Raw genomic sequence first — 20258 nt, 5'->3', positions numbered from 1 at the left:
TTATAAGCACATGCCTATTTTGCTGCATAAATGCAGATGATCTTGTTTAATGAGATGCTTTCAAAGCTGATATTCTCAAGACATTTTCTCTTTTTAGATGAGTAAACTTTCTCCATCGAGTTGCACAGTATAGATCTGGTGTTTTACATAACCATTTCATAGCTGGCAATAGATGTGACACGTGCGGATTACTTTCCAGAACATGATGCTATTTGCAGACAACATATCTAATATTGTAATCTCTGTGATCAGAGGCTAACATTTGTGCTTCGTTGATATTGCTTGAATATGTGCAAACACTATGCTGCTTAGATAGCAGATGGAAAAAAATCAAATCCCAGCTAACATACTAGTTGTGCCATCTGTGGTGTCAACTTTGACGTGTCCCTCCCCAACGTAATTGCTGTGTTAACATTATTTGAAATATATAATCAAAATATTTTGAATCGTCATTGGTAAGCCATTGTTGTTAGTATTGCTTTATAGCATTGTTCTCCAGTTTCATTTTTATGCCACAAGTGGGTAATATGTGGAAAATCCAGGCAGGAATCTTAGCATTTCCAGTAAAAGGATGTTTGGTACCAAGTTTGGGATAGACCTCAGCCTACACGTAAATGCATTTAACTAAACCACTTAAAACAAAACAAAACTGAAAAAAGGAAGCTGTGATTTTGAGAGGAGTGTGGGTGCTTAATCTTTTCCTGTTCAAATTCACAAACATCAAGCTCCACAACCATAATAGCAGTCTCCAGCAAGTCACAAAGCTGTTTCCTAATAGGTTTCAGGAAATATCACATTTCAAACTGAAATCCGTCCAGCTGGACTTCAGACTTTCCCCCTCCTTTCAACAGATCAGTGCCCATGCTGTTTTCAATCTTCATGGTCCCTCATTAAAATGTTAGCATTTTAAATGCTGTAGATTCTCAAATAAGACTGATATGGATAATTAAGGAGCCAGGAAAAAGGTGTTTCACAGATAGCACGTGGTTACTTCCCCAGTGCTATAACTTTAGCACAGTAAAACAACATTACCTTCACTAACAAAGTTAGATTTAACAGCAAATACCGAAAGCTGCCTTATTTCATTTCAAACCTTTGGCTACTGAGAGTCCTTCTAACTCAGCTCAGTCTTCTCTGACTAGCTTTCCATGATCTTTGGCAGAGATCTTTCCTACTCCTGTTGTCTAAAATATTTTCTCTGGAGATTGAGTTTAGGACTGTACAGAGCACTTGCTGTATCACTAATTTAGGGACCATTCTCATGAAAATGTTATTGTAATTGGAACTGTTCTGCTTATGTTTTTGTGGGGTTTGAACCTATAACATCATTGGCCATTGGCCAATTAAATAAGTTGTGTATTATCTGGGCAGCAAGAAAGACAGAACAGACTTGGTTTTAATAATTTACTTTGAGTTTAGGGTAATCTGTTAACGTGTGCTCTGACAACTATTAATGCACATTCATACTGATGGTTGTAACTTGCCCTCACCCAGTGCTTTTTTCTGGGGGTACTCATACCCCTAAACATTTTGTGAATCTTTCTACTTTTGTCCATTTACTGTATTTATTTTTCCTGATTTGAATTATAAAATGGTGATTTTCTTAGTCAAAATGAAAGTACTCCTAAATCTTTTTAAGAACAAAAGCACTGCCCTTACCACAACAGTAATAAAAAGAAACATGTTCTAAGCATAGTTACTTGGAATTGAGTCTTACTGATTTCATGATTTTTAAAATTTATTTGCTTATTTGGTTAAAGGGGGCATTGATCACTATCTAGTTTTTTCTGGTTAGGTTTCTTTTGGATATTCAGTCAGATAAAACATGAATATTTTGGGTCCTGTAGGAACTATATTTTAGAGCAGTGGGCTTCTTTACTTCTGCAAAGGGATAAACTACCAGAAATGAAACATTGATGCTTTCTCATTATATTGTTTTGAAGGGTTTTTTGTACATGTAAAGGTTTTCAAGGGCAATATATTTCGAGTCCCTCAGAATTGTCATTTACAGTCATTAATATAAAGTCATTGCATGGTGATTTTATAACCTTTTTTTAAAGAAAAAATCTGTTTAAAGTTTTAATTTATTTTAAATTAAATTAATCTGTGTTAAATAATAAACTCCCATGTGTTTCAACCACCCATTTGGGTAACAATTATTTATATTAATAATATTTCTGCATTGCTTAGAATGGTTTACATAAAACACAATAATATACTTAAAAGTTGGAAAAGATAAGATAAAAGTCGGAAAATTCTAACCAAAACGAAATGAAATGAAGAAATATATCAATAATAACAAGAACAAGAACAGTGTGATGAATTGTATGAACCAGTGAAAGGCTTCTTAAATAGATGGCTCTTCAGGATATGTTTCTGCCTTGTGTGGGAGGGTGTTCTAGAGAGTAAGTGGTACTACTGAGAAGCTAATTTTTGAGATAGCATTACTGTAGATGGCATTCCACCAGTTGTGGTATGGTCAGCATGGCTGTTCTAGGTTCGAGCCTGGATAGCTCAGTTGGTTAGACCATGGTGCTGATAACACCAAGGTTGCAGGTTCGATCCCTGTATGGACCAGCTGCATATTCCTGCATTGCAGGGGGTTGGACTAGATGATCCTCAGGGTCCCTTCCAACTCTTCAGTGCTATGCTATGCTGTGCTATCTGAGAGGAAGATCAGAGTTGCAATGGAGAGGCAGTTTGCTAGGTATCTTGGTCCCAAGTTTTTCAGGGCTTTATGCACCAGTAATGAAACCTGTAACAAGTCTGGGTAGCTATTAGACATGTAGAAATGCGTCAAAAGGTTAACAAATCACAAAGAAGACTTGAAGGTCTTCTCTCCGACAGAGCAACCTTTTGTCACAAATGGCTCCTTATATGAATTGTGAGGACTAGTGCTTCAGAACAAGTGTGTGAATTGGCCTTGATGGAAAACAAATATATTTCAACAAATAGCATTTGCCTCTTCTTCTGCAAGATCATTTCAAAAAGGAACTTGCACTGTTCCAAAAACTCTTTGCATTCAGATTGTCTTCTGAAATTAACTGTGTAATCCTATGCATATCTACTCTGAAAAAGTCCCACTGGGTTCATTGGGACTTGCTCCCAATGAAACATAAAAACCTTGCAGGATTTTTGCCTCGCTCTACCAGCCCTCTGTCTCCAAACTCAGCAGCAGTGATTCTTCTGGAGGCAAGTGGCCAGAATTCTCATACTACTGTTTGCATGAGTATCTGTGAATTTAGGGACTAATCCCACACTGGCATTAGAGGAATGGAACAGAGTTTCAGACACTCTCCTGAAGACACCCAGCCAGGGAAGGAGATGTATGGGGAGTGTGGTTGCTGTGGCTAGAAGCTCCCATGTTTTCCCTGCCTCTCCAGTTTCCACGATTACAGCCACCAAAATGCTGATACAAATGCTAAACCTCTACTGCTACGAGGAAAGTATCTTTGACTGATTGCTGCAGGATTTTTTTACCTCCTAGGTACTTTCCATCCAAACATATTCCCCAAGAGGTCCCACCTTGCAGTTTAAGAGCCACTAAGATAATGTAAATTAAAAATCATTTACTAGCTCTTTAATCCCATGGATTTAGGATTAAATATTTTATCTACGTAAAGTATTGGTTTATGAATAGTATGCTGTCGAAATGATTGGATGCTCACTGCTTTCATATCCACAAGGAGGGCTTGTGTAATGGAATAGCTTCAGAGACATCTGCTGCTGTAAAGAGCAAGTCGATTCTAGGTGTAATTTAAGGCTTTCTACCTGGCGACACTTGATGATAGAGATGTAGGCCCTGCCCTTACTTCTGTGTGTGGGGGATTTATCACTGATGAACATCTCTCTCAGCTTAATCTGTTGGAGAGTGCTGCTGCTGCTGCTGCACTGCAGCTTGGCTTTGTGTCACATGCATACTTTAAACTGCATGAAGCTTTGATGACTTGCTTCAGGATTAATCCACTACTATCGAGAGACAGGATTTGAGGTCTTGTACAAAACGAGAGAGCAACTGTCAGCTTTCTGCTCTTTCACTTTTTAACATTTGAAGAGTTGACTCCTGATTATGAACGAACGGGATTATGAGGAAGGTGGCCCAAGCCCAGGTGAGTCTTAATCTTTAATAAAGAAAAAAGAGAGAGAGAAAAGCAAGTGTTTTATAAACTGCTGGTTGTTCTTGCCAGCAGAAGTCATAGAAGCTTCTTCGGAGAATTCAGATACTGTTTTCTTCAGAGTTTTTAACCACATTGCGTTATTTCCCCCCAGTTCAATCCATTTCATCGTATTGGAGTTTAGTAGCACTGCATTGTAAGGCAATGCATTTAATTTTAGTGATGCAGTATTAGAATCCTCTGTTACATAAGGCAGATTAAGTACTTTTCATTTTGCTCTTCAGTATAATTTAGGTAAACAATGCTTTTTATAGATACTTTTAAAAGTGATTTGGATTTTAGTGCCTGTTTTCAGGAAATTAAAGCTCTATCAGAATGTACACATGTGATAAACTTTTTCAGTAACCAAGCATCTCGTAGTGCACTTTAATGATAATCTTAATGCTTTCTTGATTTTTGTTTTATAAATTAAAATTGAAATCCTGGAAAATGGTTCAATGTTAAACACTTCATTGATATTGGGGCCAATATTGATCAGAGCAGTTGATATTAATTAATGCACTGGATCACTGAACTCTCCTTGTAAATTCTCAAGGAATGTGGGGACGCAGCACCTTTATTCAGTTGTGGACTTTGTGGAGTCAGGAAAATAAAGGAAGGTACAGTTAGGACTGAGGTGGAACTTTAGTGGTAGCTGTCCCTTTTACTATATGCTGCATTTAACTTTGGATATTTAATGTAAATTCAAGTAGGAGTATCAGGGGAGAACAAAATTTTATTGGTAAAATTAAGGGGACAAGCCAGTCTCCTGTCAACCTTCTTCCCTGGTCTCTCATCAGGAGCCTTCCTGGGCTAAGATACTTGCAGATGGGAAGACTCTTATGGTGTGTGAAGGGGAAGGACTGGATCATACTCCCCAGACTACAAGCTGATTTTTTTTGGAAATTGGATTTGGTTTGTTAGGAAATATGAAATAACGGGAAAAGACTATGTACTGGATATGCACTCGAATATTCTGCACTGTTCTATCTATAGTTTTACAGGATTTTCATTGAAATTGTTGTGTTCAAAGAAAGTGATGGCTGGTTGTTTTATTCAGATTGGGGAAGAAAACAAGATTCAGGAACAGAGTCTCTATTTCCTCAGTATTGTGATGATCTTAACTGTTCTTAGTTTGCTTTTTCTCAAAATCTCACATGTGTGATTAACTGCGAATTACAAAGTGTAAGTAGTATGGGTGTTTCTAACATTTTTTTGTGAACTATGTTTGGAGCCCTTTTGGGAGTATGAGATGTAATACAAAGCTAAATGTATAAAACAGCCTTGGAAGTAGAAATATTCAGAAACTACAAGCCCATTAAATATTCTTCTAGCCTTTCCACTTACGCATATTCCTACATAAGCTCACTGTTACATGCTGACATCCAGAAAGGGAAAAGGTAAATAAATTTCTTACATTTTGCAAAAGCATCCCTTCCCTCGCAATTTCCCCTTGTCATAGACAACTAGATGAGCAGATATTTAAAATCCTGAAATAAAAAGGAACAATTCACAGAAATTTTGCGTGGCGGGGCTGTTAAAGTCTTACTCCTAGTGACAGAAATCAAACATGAGATACAGTTGATTTTGTGTGTCCTGATTCTATGATCCTCTGATATGGCAAATGAGAGTTCAGGATCGGGTGCTGTGTTGGCAGTTTTTACTATTTTAGTAACATTTTAAAAAAACCCAAAAACATTTATATACTGCTTAATATCACCACAGCAATTAATTTCTGCAGATCGGTGTTCTGCTGGTGTACTTTGTGCTCTGAAATGTACTGCAAATCCAGTGCATATATTGTGTTAATAAGGTTGTTAAGGTGGCTTCACATGTACACACCTTCCATGTTGACCTTCAGTGCCCTATAAAGAGCTAATACGTATATGTGGTCAGAAGGTAGCCGAGGTCATAAGGTCTTTACCCAGTGCACTGTTCTCTTTCTCTCTGTGATAGCATAATAAATCCATTCCTGAAAATCCTAGGGTGCTTTTCAACTAGGTTTTAATCAGAGTATAACAGTTGAAATCAGTGCCCACGATTAAGTTAGGTCTATTAATTTCAGTGGGTTTACTTTGAGTAAAACGCCATTGACTTAACACCCCTATTTCCTACTGAAATGTTCTTTTAAGTAGTGTTTTAGTTTGATTTACTTTTTTGTAATTAAACTTCGAGCTAAATGCATTCAAGAGAATGTTATTTGAAAGAACAGCTTTAAGTACATAAATTACTTTGTCTGTTGTCTAGCTGTAATTAGGAAAGTTTATGTTATGCTGAACTGTGTTAGTTGTGAAGGCTTCAACTTCCCTAAATTTTTATATACCTCCATACACAGGTTGCAAAATGCATATGTAGCTTCACACAAAGCAGTGTTTGATCTTGTAGGTAGCAGACCTCAAGAATACTTAAAACTGTAACTTGAACATATAGTTAAATTGTAAAAGAAAGCTAGAGCTTTTCTTCAGTAGTGAAATTACACCTCAGAAAAGTAGCCACTAGATCAGTGTGACTTTAAGTTACAACTTGTATGCAAAATACACTTTGACAACAGTATTATAAGCTTGCCATTAATATTCCCGTACACACTCACACAGGTTGTAGCTCTGTTATTCTGTCAAGTCTGTGTATTTAGCTGAATAAATAAGAGACTGCAGACTAGTCACCTTATACTTTTTAGATTCCCCCCTTTCATTTGAAACCTGAAGAGCTTCATTCCATGAGGATTCTAGTGGCTTAATTCTCTTAGGGGTGAATTAACAGGCCTTTGGAGTATTGTAAGGTTCCTTATTATATGTGGGGGTGGGCACCGTACCAAATGATTCTGACCTGCCCAGTATTGTTAGAAAATTGGGGTGTGATCATGACTCAATAGTACAATGTGTCTGAATTTGTCTGAATATGCCTTCAAGGTGGATTTCTAGGTTCTTGACTGGTAGTTGCCTGAAGCTATGGAGACCTGGAGACATTCTGCCCCATCCTACTAGACAGATCCTTGGTCTGACTCAGAGGATCCCTGTGCTCTCATAGACACTAGTACAAAATATTAGTGGTAGCAGAGCAGTTCATCTAAATCGCTGAAACTAGGCTAGCTGGTTATACTTTTCTCTTGATACGAGTGTTGCCAGTGCGGTTCACATTTGTGGTATAAATAAACTTTTTCATGTCAAATGTGTAATCAGTGCTTGAAATGTGCCATTAAAGGGCAAAAGGCAATTTACTAATGTGTATTTGATATCCTTCCGGTATGTTTGAACCCTGGTTGACCCATGAGAAAGTTTTAACCCTAAGCAATACTTCTATGTGCCTATAATCTCATTATACCTGGGTTCTGTGGCTATTCTTACAAAGATCAGGGTATTAGTTGTTTTTTTCAGATTTTGAAGGCTTGGGGCTGGTGAAAAGAATGTGAACCAAAGAAAGGAAAATATTTGTACATCACAGCACCTAACCTATTATAATTCATGTAGAAATCAATATATGTGTTGATATGTAGGGCAGAAGTAGGAATGTTCTTGAATAAGGGGAAATGGCTCCAGTGAACTCCAGCTTAAAGGAGTAATAGGTTAACAAATTCATAGCTGTCAACGTTTCCCTTTTTTAAAGGGAAATCCCCTTATTCCGAATAGGATTCCTCGCGAGTAAAGGGAAAAGTTGACAGCTATGCAAATTGTACGTAGCAGGCTTTAAGGAGAAAAAAAGAGTTTCTACAAAATGTGCCATGATCTAATTTTTCTTCATAACAATTATTTGTGGCAAGCTATTATTGCTCAGATGATTTGCAAATGATGGTCTGAAAATGAGAAGGGGGAGTTAGCCTAAGTCCACTCACCAAGTCTGTGGCTGAGCTGGGATTTTGAATCGGATCTCTCAGTTCTGCCCAGTGCTACTGGTACTGTGTAGCAATATTTGGACCTTCCAAATAGTAAATAGTGCGAGTGAAAAAGTTATTTTTGAGACAAAGTGAAATTATTATGTTTGTAAAGCTGTTGTGAACCTTGCTTCCTTAAACTGTGCCAAATAAGAGAATCATCACTAACGAATGCAGTTAGTGTGATTTATTCTCCAAAGAATCTAAGATATTCAGGACTGTTTGTATAGCAGCTGTTAGAGGAGACAGCTTGATAGTTGATCCAGCGTGTGGCTCTCTGTTGGAATGTATTGTGGTAGCCCACTCCTATGTTCACAGATCTAGCATAAGAGATAGAGACTTGAGTAAGAACTGATAGAAACATAGCCATCAGCTATGCCTTTTTCATTATTCTGACAAAACAGTTGGGAAATGAGAAGTTGGGGTATGCTTGAGTCCAAGTAGAAGCTTCAAAGCTTTTAAGTACTGTACAGTAGTAAGATCCAACAGCTGCTGAAGATCTGCAGTTTTTAAAAGAGAGAGTTGCTTGTTGACTGGTGCATTCTGTCAACACCATTTAACATATTTGCTGTGGGAGCTGCACTGGCTGCCAATATGCTACTAGATGCAGATCAAAGATTTGCTTTTACGATTTTAAGCCCTAAACAACTTGGAACCAGGTTATTTAAGGGACCGCCTCAGCCTACCTGGCAAGTGTACCCCTCAGATTGGGCAGTACTATACGCCCCAGGAGTGCACTTAGTTTGTACTAGAAACAAGGCTTTTAGGGTTGCATCTCCAACCCCTTAGAATCAGTTACCAAATGGAATTAGACAAGCATCTAGCAATTTGACATTTAGGTTTGACATTTGAATGTGTTTTTGGATAAGAAGACTCTCCTTGAAGTGTGAGCCAGTTGATTTATGGAATATCAGTTGTGCAATCTAGAAATGGTTTTACTGCTTTTAGAGTTTTTAGAAATTGTTTTATTATTTTTGGAGTTCATATTTCTAATAATTTATCACATTTTATCTTATTGTACACCAGTTTAATAGCTTCTGGCGTGAAGCAGTGTTATGCCTACCTGCTACACCCCTGACTTTCCTGAATTGAGCAGGTGTCAAGGGGTATTCTCAGCATGTTTGACTGAATGTGGTTAGAAACCTCCTCACATTTGGAACTTTGCATTATCAGGATTCCTTCTGTGCATTTTTGGCCAAAGGCACTTAAAACCCGACTTAAGGCTTTTACGCTCAACACAGGAGCCATTGCAGGTGGAGAATGTTTGGGCATGGCTCACCCACATAGCTATGCAGCTGCTACTGCTATTAAGCATTCAATGTTTAGGCTATTGTAAGACCAGTTATTATTATTACTGTGTTTAGACTACGAGAATAATTGCTTTACTAAAGCCATGTAGTGAATTAATGGCTAAGCTAGGAGCGGCCAGCATTGAGGAGCAGTGCCCATGGAGCCACCCTCCTGACAGATATAAGCGTAAAAACTCTGCTAGATCAGGCCCAAGTATTCTGTTACCACAATTCTAGGACTGCTAGGTTTACTCGGGATTGTTTGGTGAGGTACTTGTCAAAAGCTTTTTGCAAGTCTCCAAGCCCCTTATTTGTTTATTTTGCAAAATTTATGTACTGCTTGATTGTAACAAAACAACTAAGCGGTTTGCAAGAAATATTAAAATTATCAACAAAAACAGTTAAAACTATTTTTAAAAATCATTTAAAAAACAATTAAGCCAACAGTAAACTAAGAAGATTAACAAACTGTGTGAGAAATAGATTGTCATGTAGAAATAGTGGGGATGGGGGCTGTCACTGGAGTAGCGATGAGGAGCTGAAAGCCCCACAAGTCCCTGGGAATTAGCTGTCAAGAGCAGTCTTGCACAGACGTAGAAGATCAAATGCATTATAAACATACGCCTTTTTTGTAATTCAAGAGCATTTTAAAAACTTCTACTTGTATGTTAGCACAGTGCCTAGACCAGTGTACTGATCTGACCTCAGGAATGAGGCACCAAGTTTGCAACTATGGATGTTAGAATGCTGAATTTCTAGCCTCAGACCCAAACTACATGTCATGGGCTGCAGACTGCTTCAACCATCCTTCACTTGTCTGCAAGTTTCCTCTCTCAGCTCTCTTCCCCTCCTGCTGCTTTCTTTCAGCTTCATTCTCATACCAGCTCAGTTCCACTGGGATAAAACACCTAGGGGGAGGTGGTATGGTCATGGGGTGGGATTTAACCCCCCCCCCCCCAGCCTGTGTGCTTCTTTGGTCTTACATCTTGCTCCTGTTGGATCAGACCTACCTTAAAATACTGGATTCTGTTGTCATCACATCTAGCCTGGGCTGCAGGTGTTTCATCTGAGTTTAGATTTCCTAGATGAAAGGTACTTATGTGTATTCAAAAAGTGAAGGTTAAAACACTAAGCTTTCTGTTTAAGCTTTGATTATTTAGTGATCAAAATATTTGTGCTGCCTTTCTTTAAATAGTGTGCCTCAGCATGCCTTTGTCTTCCTGTCTATTTATCTTAATGTTACTTTGCTTGGAACGGGTTGTGAAAGGTAAATGAAGATTATGTGTGTGGTGGGGAATTGTTGCTGTGTTTGACTCTTAAGATCCCAAATTGCAGACTTGCGGGCTCCGTCATCATTCCCAGTGCTGCCTCACCTCTCTGTTTGACATACAGCAAAGTAAGAATGCTGGAGAACTCAAAAGTTTGCTTAGTATTTTGTGACTTATTGGATGGTTCTGAAAAAAAAACTCTGTGATGAAGGGGCTTGGTTAACTTTATATTAAAGATCAAATTTAATCAATATACATGATATAATGTCATGTTATTTAGTTATTAAAAAAAAATACACCGCATTTATAATAATGGAAACAGGTTGCCAACTACTTGATCTTGTCTTGCATTGAGATTCATCGATGCCTTTGTTAGACATTTCTTGGTTTTGAGTTTTCTTATTTATAGGGTGAAAAGTTCAAAGAGAAACCAAAAGGTAAATGCTCCTGTTTGAGGCTTGTGTTTAGGTTTGGTAAAACCATCACGTAAAAAGCACTGCAAAACCTTGAGCTTGTTAGATATATTATGCTCCAAGACTGTTGCTGCAAGGACAACATAACAGTAGCTGTATAGAAAGTAGATACCTGAAAACTTTATTTTCAACTGAGGTTAAGCTCTAAAGCCCATAGCAATACATTAACGCAGGCTTTTAAATCTCTGAATACTGGCAAGGTGCCAAAGTATGCACTTTACTCTCTGACCTCAGATTTACAAGGTCATATTAACTATGCACTTATTACTGTTCCTTCCCTTGAATGATTTACTAGTTTCAAAAGGAAGATCCACGGAACAATCCACAGTACCTTTACTAGACCAACCAGAATGGCAAAATGCCAAGAACAAAGCTTTCAAATTCTCCAGATTTCTTCCTCACAGTATATGTTGAACAAAAAGTGGGTAGGTAGCTGGGAAAGGACAGCATGCCCGGCAGCCTGCAATTTTTAACAGTTTGAGGTTGTTGCAGATGGGGTTATGTAGATGGAATTAGATTAGTTTTATCAGATGTCAAACAGATTTGAAGGAGCATCATGGCTACTAGAACAAAGAAGAAACCCTCCATTTTTCAAAATATAAATTCTAGTAGTTGGTTCTGACTCCATCACTATTTGGAATGCACAGATTCTCTGTGAGGCAGAAAACAGGACTGAAGAGAATCATATAGTCTTTATAGTACCAACACTAGAGTTTAGTTTTAGGTAGTATATTACAAGGTATGTTGTAAATAGTTGGAGGGGAGTGCAATGTTTTTTAGGACTGCTGAAGGACATTTTCATGGCCCCAATATGTATGTTGAGACATGTTTATTGCTCTGAAAGATCTTCTGTATAGATGTGCAGAGTAGAGAGGTTAATGTGCAAGTATGACTTCAGCAATGCAGTATTTGAAGAGATTATTTCTATTGCATTGTTTGCAGTACTCAGAATATGTCAGTATCTAACAAAGTTGATTGGCTAAATTCATGGCTATCAGTTTAAAATGAGGTCTACCAAACAGCTATTTTTTCAGGGTCAGCCATGGTAATTTAACTGCAGCCAAGCTCTAGCAGTTATGATCAAGCTCACCTGCACTATTTGTATGCTAATCTAGAGAGCCTTACATGAATTATCCAGATCAAGAGAATGGATCTTGACAGTCAGCTGTGTAACAGCTTAAAACTTAGGCTGCATTCTGTACTCCTTACTTGGGAGTAAGCTTCATTGATCTCAGTGGGTCTCAGTAGATCTGTATAGGATTGCATTGTAACTGTCTGAGCTGCATTGACAGGGTCCGTGACTGTGATGAGTTGTGATTCAAGGACCCACCACCCGCTTGAGGATAAGAAAACCACATGGACATGGTATACAGTGGTACCTCGGGTTAAGTACTTAATTCGTTCCGGAGGTCCGTTCTTAACCTGAAACTGTTCGTAACCTGAAGCACCACTTTAGCTAACGGGGCCTCCTGCTGCTGCCATGCCGCTGGAGCACGGTTTTTGTTCTCATCCTGAAGCGAAGTTCTTAACCCAAGGTACTATTTATGGGTTAGCGGAGTCTGTAACCTGAAGCGTATGTAACATGAGGTACCACTGTATAAGGTTAATGGGCTAAAAAGGCCACAACTTTATTGATTACAGCATGTGAGAGGTATTGGCTTAGGCACTGGATAAACCGCAGCAAGTGACTCCACCTCCTCAGGGAGCGGTGAGTCTATCAAGGGTTAACCACCAGTGGGAGGAGCCTGTTGATGCAAATACAACTGAAAGCTCCCCCTGATGTTACCGGGGGTCATGCCATGGCCCTAGGCACTAGCAAGGGCGTCCTTTACCAAATACCCATAAAGTGGAGGGGTAGGCGATGGCCACACCCTGCCCTCCAATACACAAACATATTCCAATGCTTAACCGTCAATACCAAAAAGTTGTGACGATTTGCGACGAGGTAGGCGAAAAACCAAGTGGCCGGTGCCAATTTGCCAGTTGGATAAAAATTCCTACCAGGCCCCTTGGCCAACCAAGGTGACCAACCACAGGTCCATAGCAACATCAAGAACCAAGCAATTAACTAGAGGGAGGATAGGTGGGTGATCTGACGAAAGGCAGCAGCACAATGGATGGGAAGTGCTGCCGCAGCCGCGTTTTGAGTGGCGAAACCCCGCCCCCAAGCCTCCACCTGGTTGGTTGGCTACCTGGGGGCATGGCGCGGCAGCCGGGATGGCTGGGCAGGGGCCGAAACGCCCTTTGCCAACGCTGGAAACGGCTCCTGCTCACAACTCCTCCCCTCTGCAAAGCTTTGTAGTAACTTGAATGTAGCTATAATTTAGGTTCCTTTCTAAAAACATGACAAAGATTCAATAACAACCTGATCAGTAATTTCTGCTGATTTAGGTGGGAATTATTTCTAACCCAAGTGTATTTAGGAGATGCAGAATTAATGACAAGTAACAACAAATGTTATATCAGACACTTTCTAAATAAAGGCACCACAATGCTGATGTATTTCAAACTGGAACTCGTTCTTAAAGATAATTCTGCAATAAAAACAAATACCATTACTACTACGAAACATAAATTTTAGAACTATTATGCCTATTCACACTCATCCTTTTCCTCTGAAATGTGTAAAAAAAAATTTTTTATACATGATCAGGACAGACTGGGTTTAAACAAACAGGTGTTCTAATTTTTTTTTAGGGGAAGATAATTTGTTCCTATGGAAATGATAGCGATTTATGCTTTGAACCATGCTTTCAATTGCAAGAAGGCTTCTAAGTATGTTTGGAAGAATACATTTTGAAACCCTGCAGACCTTAGATGTGTGAACATCTCAAGAGGAGGCTGTGCACCTGGTGGTTCTGAGGGCAGGTCTGATACACGTGTCCCTTTCCTGTGTAACTTTTTAGCCCTTGTATACAAGGGAAAATCTGAAAAGACTATTGTGTCTTTTCAGTACACACTTAAACCCATCTCACAATTCACAGTTTGGGACATTCATTTACAGTACGATCCTAATAGCTATAAGGGTTGGTTTTTTCATGGTCAAAAAATGTGAAAATTACTATGAGGAGTTGCTTCACAAGTCCTTTACTGAATAGCTTCCATGCAGTTGTGTTTTAAGTTGTAACTAACAACTGAAATCCACCAAGATGGAGGATTATTGGCCCCCAGCTTACTCAGTTACCAACATATATATATCCTGATAATTTTTTAGTTACTTTAAAAATAAAACTATACACATTTTTATTAATGTGGTACAGTACTTGTTTTGCTCAAATTTATTTGAACATGCTTCCTGTGTTCTCATCAGAAAAGGTGCAAGAGCACACAAATATGCCGCTATTAAAGTCTGTTGTTGCTGATTATCCAATAAGATGTTAAATATAGCAATCCTTGACAATTTTAGCTTTCCTTTGTGGAATTGGCAAGTGGCCAATCAATTAAAATGATTCTTCATATTTCAAGGAGCACCAGTATAGAAGATTATAATTGCTTCTAAAGTGGATGGTTCAACTTTCTTATTAAGTTGTGCTGGAAGAGTTCATAAACTATGTAAGATGCTTCTTGGATATAATAAACCCTAGAAACATTATGATCTTAATAATCAATCGTAAAACAATGTTCTCAAAAACAACCTTGCAAAAAGAGAGACCACAACAGCCTCCCCCCACCCCTCCGTTAATCATTTAATGGACAGGCAGTTTCCATCCAAGCTGTTCTCTTGCCTAATGTCTGAGCTTGTGTGCTGCCTATTGCTGCTCATCCTGGCTGGCCTTTTAAGAAAACTAGAAGGTAACCTTGATTGACACCCCTCTACCTTAGAACCATCTTCCAGCGGGGCTTCTCTTTTTCTGCCTGATGCTAAGAAAAAGCTGGAGACATCAGCTGAGGAGGTTAGAAAACTTGGAACATCTCTCCCCTCACAGCTTCCTAGTATCATCCAGCTCATTTCATTAGTATAAAGAGAGCCAGCTGAGTTGTGAGAGCTCCCAACAGGTCTGAGGTTTTCTGATAGCATTTCCCCAGATTCTTCTGGGCAGGGTTCCTTTTTTCAGCCTGTGGAGTGGCACAGAAGTGGATGTAGAAAACCCATGTTCTAGGTAGGAGAATAGGCAAGCAAGGATGTAGAGGGCAGAAAGTTGCAAGCTATTCATCCAGGGGCAGCAGTACAAGTCGGGGTGGAAATGGTTGTGGAAGAATGTGAATTAATATTATAGGAATGGAATGGTTTGTCTTCCAAGTTGAAACCTGTTGGTTACTGTAGAATGAGGCCAGGATATAAGCAATGGATGATATCCAACTTAACAGTTCTGCTGGTGCAAGGACTTTTAGTTGTGCAGTGGAACTTGTCTGCACTCAACTTTCCCCATGTGCCCTCTATATGCCCCTTAAATCTTTTTCAAAGGATTGGTGGAATCCCCAGAACAAATTTAGGGGCTCACTGGGAAAGGAGGGGTTGGGGAAGTTGCATTGCACAGCTAAAAGTCTTTATGCTAGTGGAACTGTTTAGTTGGATACCACCCAATATATTTTTCAGAGCAGACTGGCTGATTTGATTTCAGATTTTAATATGTTCCCCCTGTTGAGATCCATCACTATCAATGAATTTCAAACCAGCCATGGCAGTTTTTGCATCCCTTGCCAGCGTGGAAAATTACTTGAAGAGAAGGATCACTGATCCTTTCCTTTTCACACAATTTGCTGTGTGATGCATATATGCTGAGACATGGGAGCTTCTATCCTCACAGTCTGTTTCATGGTAGTTTATTGATGTGACAAAGGCTTGTTGATTTAATAGGATTTCACACTTTAGACCAAATAGCTTTGAACAGCTGGGAAATTTTTGCAACCTTCTGCAGAGTTTGTACAGTCGCCTCCCTAAAACCCTAGGTTTAATATGCCTAGAAGTGGGTGATATTGCACAATAAGTCAATATACAAACAATGGTTGCAAATATTTGGTGTATATTTGCCACATATCTTTCATTTTTTTTAGCTGCAGAACTATCACTTTTATTTTCCTAGGCTTCAATACTGCACTTTTAAAGCATGCCTTAGTCTCACTGGTTTCAACTGGGACTAAGTCAGGGTACTGATATTGTTGGTTATTATGGGACAACGGCCTCTGAATTCCAACTCTTGAATTGATATCAGATGTGAGTTGTGTGACTAACCACTGGTGCCTTCCAGATGTTGCTGCTTTACTTTGCCTAGACAAAAATATGTTTTTACAATATACCTGAAGCAGCTGGTGCGCAATCTTTCACATAGGGCAGAGGGAAGGAAATTCCATAGTACAAGGGTAATGGTGGGAAATGCCCTTTTTTGGATCACCGACCTGTGATAGAGGGACGTGGGTGGCGCTGTGGGTAAAAGCCTCAGCGCCTAGGACTTGCTGATCAAAAGGTCGGCGGTCGAATCCCTGCGGCGGGGTGCGCTCCCGTCGCTCGGTCCCAGCGCCTGCCAACCTAGCAGTTCGAAAGCACCCCCGGGTGCAAGTAGATAAATAGGGACCGCTTACCAGCGGGAAGGTAAACGGCGTTCCGTGTGCTGCGCTGGCTCGCCAGATGCAGCTTGTCACGCTGGCCACGTGACCCAGAAGTGTCTGCGGACAGCGCTGGCTCCCGGCCTCTTAAGTGAGATGGGCGCACAACCCTAGAGTCTGGCAAGACTGGCCCGTACGGGCAGGGGTACCGTTACCTTTACCTTTTTAGCCTGTGATAAGTAAAATTTCCCCAGATGATCCTTAGGGCTGGGCAGTGTTGGGTTTTCAACATCACAGTGTAGTGATAAACAGTGATGTTGAAAAAAGCTGCATCAGCACCACTCTCTCCATGGTGCTGCAACTCTCACCATGGGAACTGAGGCGTTTTGACCCCAGCACCTCACAGTCTGAGGCCAATATAGCTGGCTCAAGCCTGCTGCTCAGCTGGGGGACAGGTGAGCTCCTGCCCCCAGCGGAGCTAGCACGCAACCAGCAGGGGACTCAGGGCGCCTTGGCCATGCTCCCTCTGCTTTTGATGACGGGCGGGCGGGCAGGCTACCTTGCCTGCTTGCTCCCCACTCCCCAAAGGCAGACCAAGCATGTCAGGCTCCTTGCGTTTGACTGCCTTAGCCTTCGCCAGTGCAGGTGTGTTGCCTCTTTCCTCTGGGGGGGGGGTGTCATTCACCGCAGGAGGAAAGACATAGCCCACCCTCCCACTGAATTCCACAAGGTGTGGGGTGCAAAGCCACCTTTTCTCGCCCTTTGTGAGGGGCTGCTGGGCAACTCTGGAACCGCCAGCAGCATCAAAGAGCCCCTACACTGCCTGGCTCCCTTTCACTGGGAGGATGGGCTCCATCTTTCTGGCTCAGCACACCAGGCCTTTCTCATCTGGGAAAGGCGGGCTTGCACTTCTCAGCTGCGTAGCCCTGATCCCGCTCCTACTCTCGTGCAAGTAAGAGCGAGGTCGGGGCTCTCTCAGCTGGGAAGGGGAAGCACTTTAACAGAGCCCCCATCCCACCGCTGGCTCAGTTTTTGCGGGTCAGGGGCTCCGCAAAACTGCTTGGCTGAGGTGAGGGCACTCCTCAGCCAAGCAGATTAAAGAAGTGGAGGAAGGAACAAGCTGTATAAGAGTGCAATGGTGGTTTCACCAGCGGTATATTGCTGATGAAACTGCTGCCGCTTGAGTCCCTCTGCCTCCAGCTCCCGGCTAGTTTGTTTCTCCCTCAGCGTGCTCAGCAGCCTCCATACCGGTCCTGGGTGATATAGTGATATATCACCCAGGCCTAGTGATCTTAAAGTTCTGTACAAGACCAGGAGGTTTTCAGGTTTGGGGCTCCCTCTCAAATAGACTCCAGCCAGCATAGCCAGTAGTCAGGGATGATGGGAATTGTAGTCCAACAAACGCCTGCAGGCTACATACCAATCTATTTCTTAGAAATGTCATTTGAATTGGATGTGTCATTAGCCAGTGGCAAGATGAGGTATTCTTGTGTAATTTTAATTTTATCTTGAGATGGGTGATATTTATTTTTATTTTATTTATTTTAAACATTTATATGTTGCCTTTAGAAGTAAAAAAATTCATCCAAAGCAGTTTACATAGTAAAATAAGAATACATTGGCTGAAACAGAATAAAATAGCAACCCTAACATTCCTAAAGTAAAATATAGCTGAGAAAATTAGCAATAAAAGATCCACACAGGTGAATAATTTACCAGTCCGAAAGCCACTTGAAACAGCTTTGCAGTCCAGCTGTACAGGATTTCCAAATGTCAACATGGAGGAAGTTGCAGGGGCTACCACAGAGCAGGGGCTACCACAGAAAAAGCCCTTTCTTTCATATATTTCTCTTACATCTCACTGAATTTTGGTGGCAACCAGTACCTTAAAATGGGCCCAGATGTACAGTGGCAACCAGTGCAGCTGATAAGAGTGCTTTGTTTGATCTGGCCATCTATCACCTGTTGGGACTAGCAGTGGCATTTTCTACCTGCTGAAGCTTCTGAGCTATCTTTAAAGGCAGCCCCACATGAAGCAAGTTACAGTAGTCAAGCCTGGACGTGACTAGGGCAGAGGTTACTGTGCTAGGCCACACCTCTCTAGATAGAGACGCAGCTGGCCCACAGGGCAAAGCTGAAGAAGTCCACCTCTGGCTGTAGATGCCATCTGTACCTCTCCAGTCAGCATGTTATTCAGAAGGACTCCCAAACTGTGAACTTGGATCTTCAGGGGGATTGCCACTTCATGTAGGACCAGCTGTAAACTACCTTCTGGAGCAGACAATGGCCTGACTCACAATTCCTCCATCTTAACGTGAATTTAATTTTGATTTGTTTCACCTTCTCCATCCCAAAATTGCCCATGTAAGACTTCTACAGCCTCCCTGGGATCTGAAGATGGAAATGAAATGTATGTCATTTGTGTACTGATGACAGTGCGACCCAGACCTCTGGATTATTTCTACCAGCAGTTTCATATAAATGTTAAAGAGCATAAAAAACAGTTTTGAACCAGCGACCATGCGGCAAAGCAGCTGTCCTTCAGCACTACCTTCTGGAAATACTCTTCCAACAAAGGTCTGAACCACTAAGGGTGGGCCTCCCAAACCCAAACCATATAAGTGATCCAGGAGGATATCATTGTTGATGGTATTGAATATCGCTGAGAAGTCCGGGAGAATAATATAAATGGCAGCAGCAGGGTCTTCGTTGGATGGAATTTACAGAGAAACATGTCAATGACCCAAGATTAAAAATGAAGTCTAAGTTGGAGTTCAGAGGACTGTAGAGTAAAACAAAATTCCTTGTTCCTCTTGATGGGAGTACTTATCGCACAATAGCAGAGCTGGCATAACTGTCTATGAATCTTAATGATTCAGAGTTTGTTAGCACTGGGGTTGGACAAACAGTGACATGAGGAAGAGTTGGGTTTAGGGAGTTGTTCATTAAATTAAAATATTTATTCCCTTCCTTTTGCAGAATAGCTCAAGGTAGACTGCAGTAAACCTCAAAGTGCAATAAAATAAACAATGCAAGAATATAATAAAGGTAAAGGACCTCTGACAGTTAAGTCCAGTTGTGAACAACTCTGGGGTTGTGGTGCTCATCTCGCTTTACTGGCTGAGGAAGCCAGTGTACAGCTTCCGGGTCATGTGGCCAGCATGACTAAGCTGCTTCTGGCGAACCAGAGCAGCACAGCAGATAAAAAAAGGGAGTGACAGGCAAATGGAAAACTCATGTAAAAGCCGATTAAAAAGTAGAAGCAAGTTATAAGCCACTGAAGGCATGAGGGAATAGGTATGTAAAGCATAGGTGAACATTGTAGGTGAGCATGTCTAGTGAGTGAGTTTCACAGTTGTGAGTGCCACAGCTGAATAGGCTTTTGTCACTTGGAGAACTTCAGGCCTGTGGGGAAGATTTCAGTTGGTGAACAGGCTTGCACACAATCCAAATAATATTAGCAATACTAATCAGTATTACTATCTCTATTTGTGTATACTGTATTTAAATTTTAAATCTGTAACTAGTACAGTGAGGGACGCGGGTGGCGCTGTGGGTAAAACCTCAGTGCCTAGGACTTGCTGATCGTATGGTCGGTGGTTCGAATCCCCACGGTGGGGTGAGCTCCCGTCGTTCGGTCCCAGCTCCTGCCCACCTAGCAGTTCGAAAGCACCCCTAAGTGCAAGTAGATAAATAGGGACCGCTTTCTAGAGGGAAGGTCA

At 40.8% G+C, this 20258-nt stretch overlaps 2 protein-coding genes across 10 annotated transcripts in view; one reads left to right on the top strand and one right to left on the bottom strand.

Moving 5' to 3' along the window:
• MAJIN (membrane anchored junction protein) overlaps positions 1-20258 on the bottom strand; it is a 197937-nt gene that overhangs the window by 57045 nt on the left and 120634 nt on the right. The window lies entirely within an intron of this gene.
• The window catches only part of SLC12A7 (solute carrier family 12 member 7), a 95722-nt gene that overhangs the window by 18426 nt on the left and 57038 nt on the right, over positions 1-20258 (top strand). The window contains exon 1 of one of the 8 annotated variants that reach the window (XM_083449317.1): positions 3966-4109. The exons of 6 other annotated variants lie outside the window; for them this stretch is intronic. In XM_083449317.1, coding sequence (XP_083305443.1) covers positions 4070-4109 — 40 coding nt within the window. In that variant the 5' untranslated portion in view covers positions 3966-4069. Of the gene's footprint in view, positions 1-3965; positions 4110-10381; positions 10404-20258 lie in introns of those variants that run through there. One more of the 8 variants, XM_083449318.1, reaches the window with a different exon arrangement.

The sequence above is a fragment of the Podarcis tiliguerta genome (assembly GCF_965153285.1).
Source record: "Podarcis tiliguerta genome assembly, chromosome: 7".
Taxonomy (NCBI): Eukaryota; Metazoa; Chordata; class Lepidosauria; order Squamata; family Lacertidae; genus Podarcis; species Podarcis tiliguerta.
This window is presented reverse-complemented; position numbering and strand designations above follow the sequence as displayed.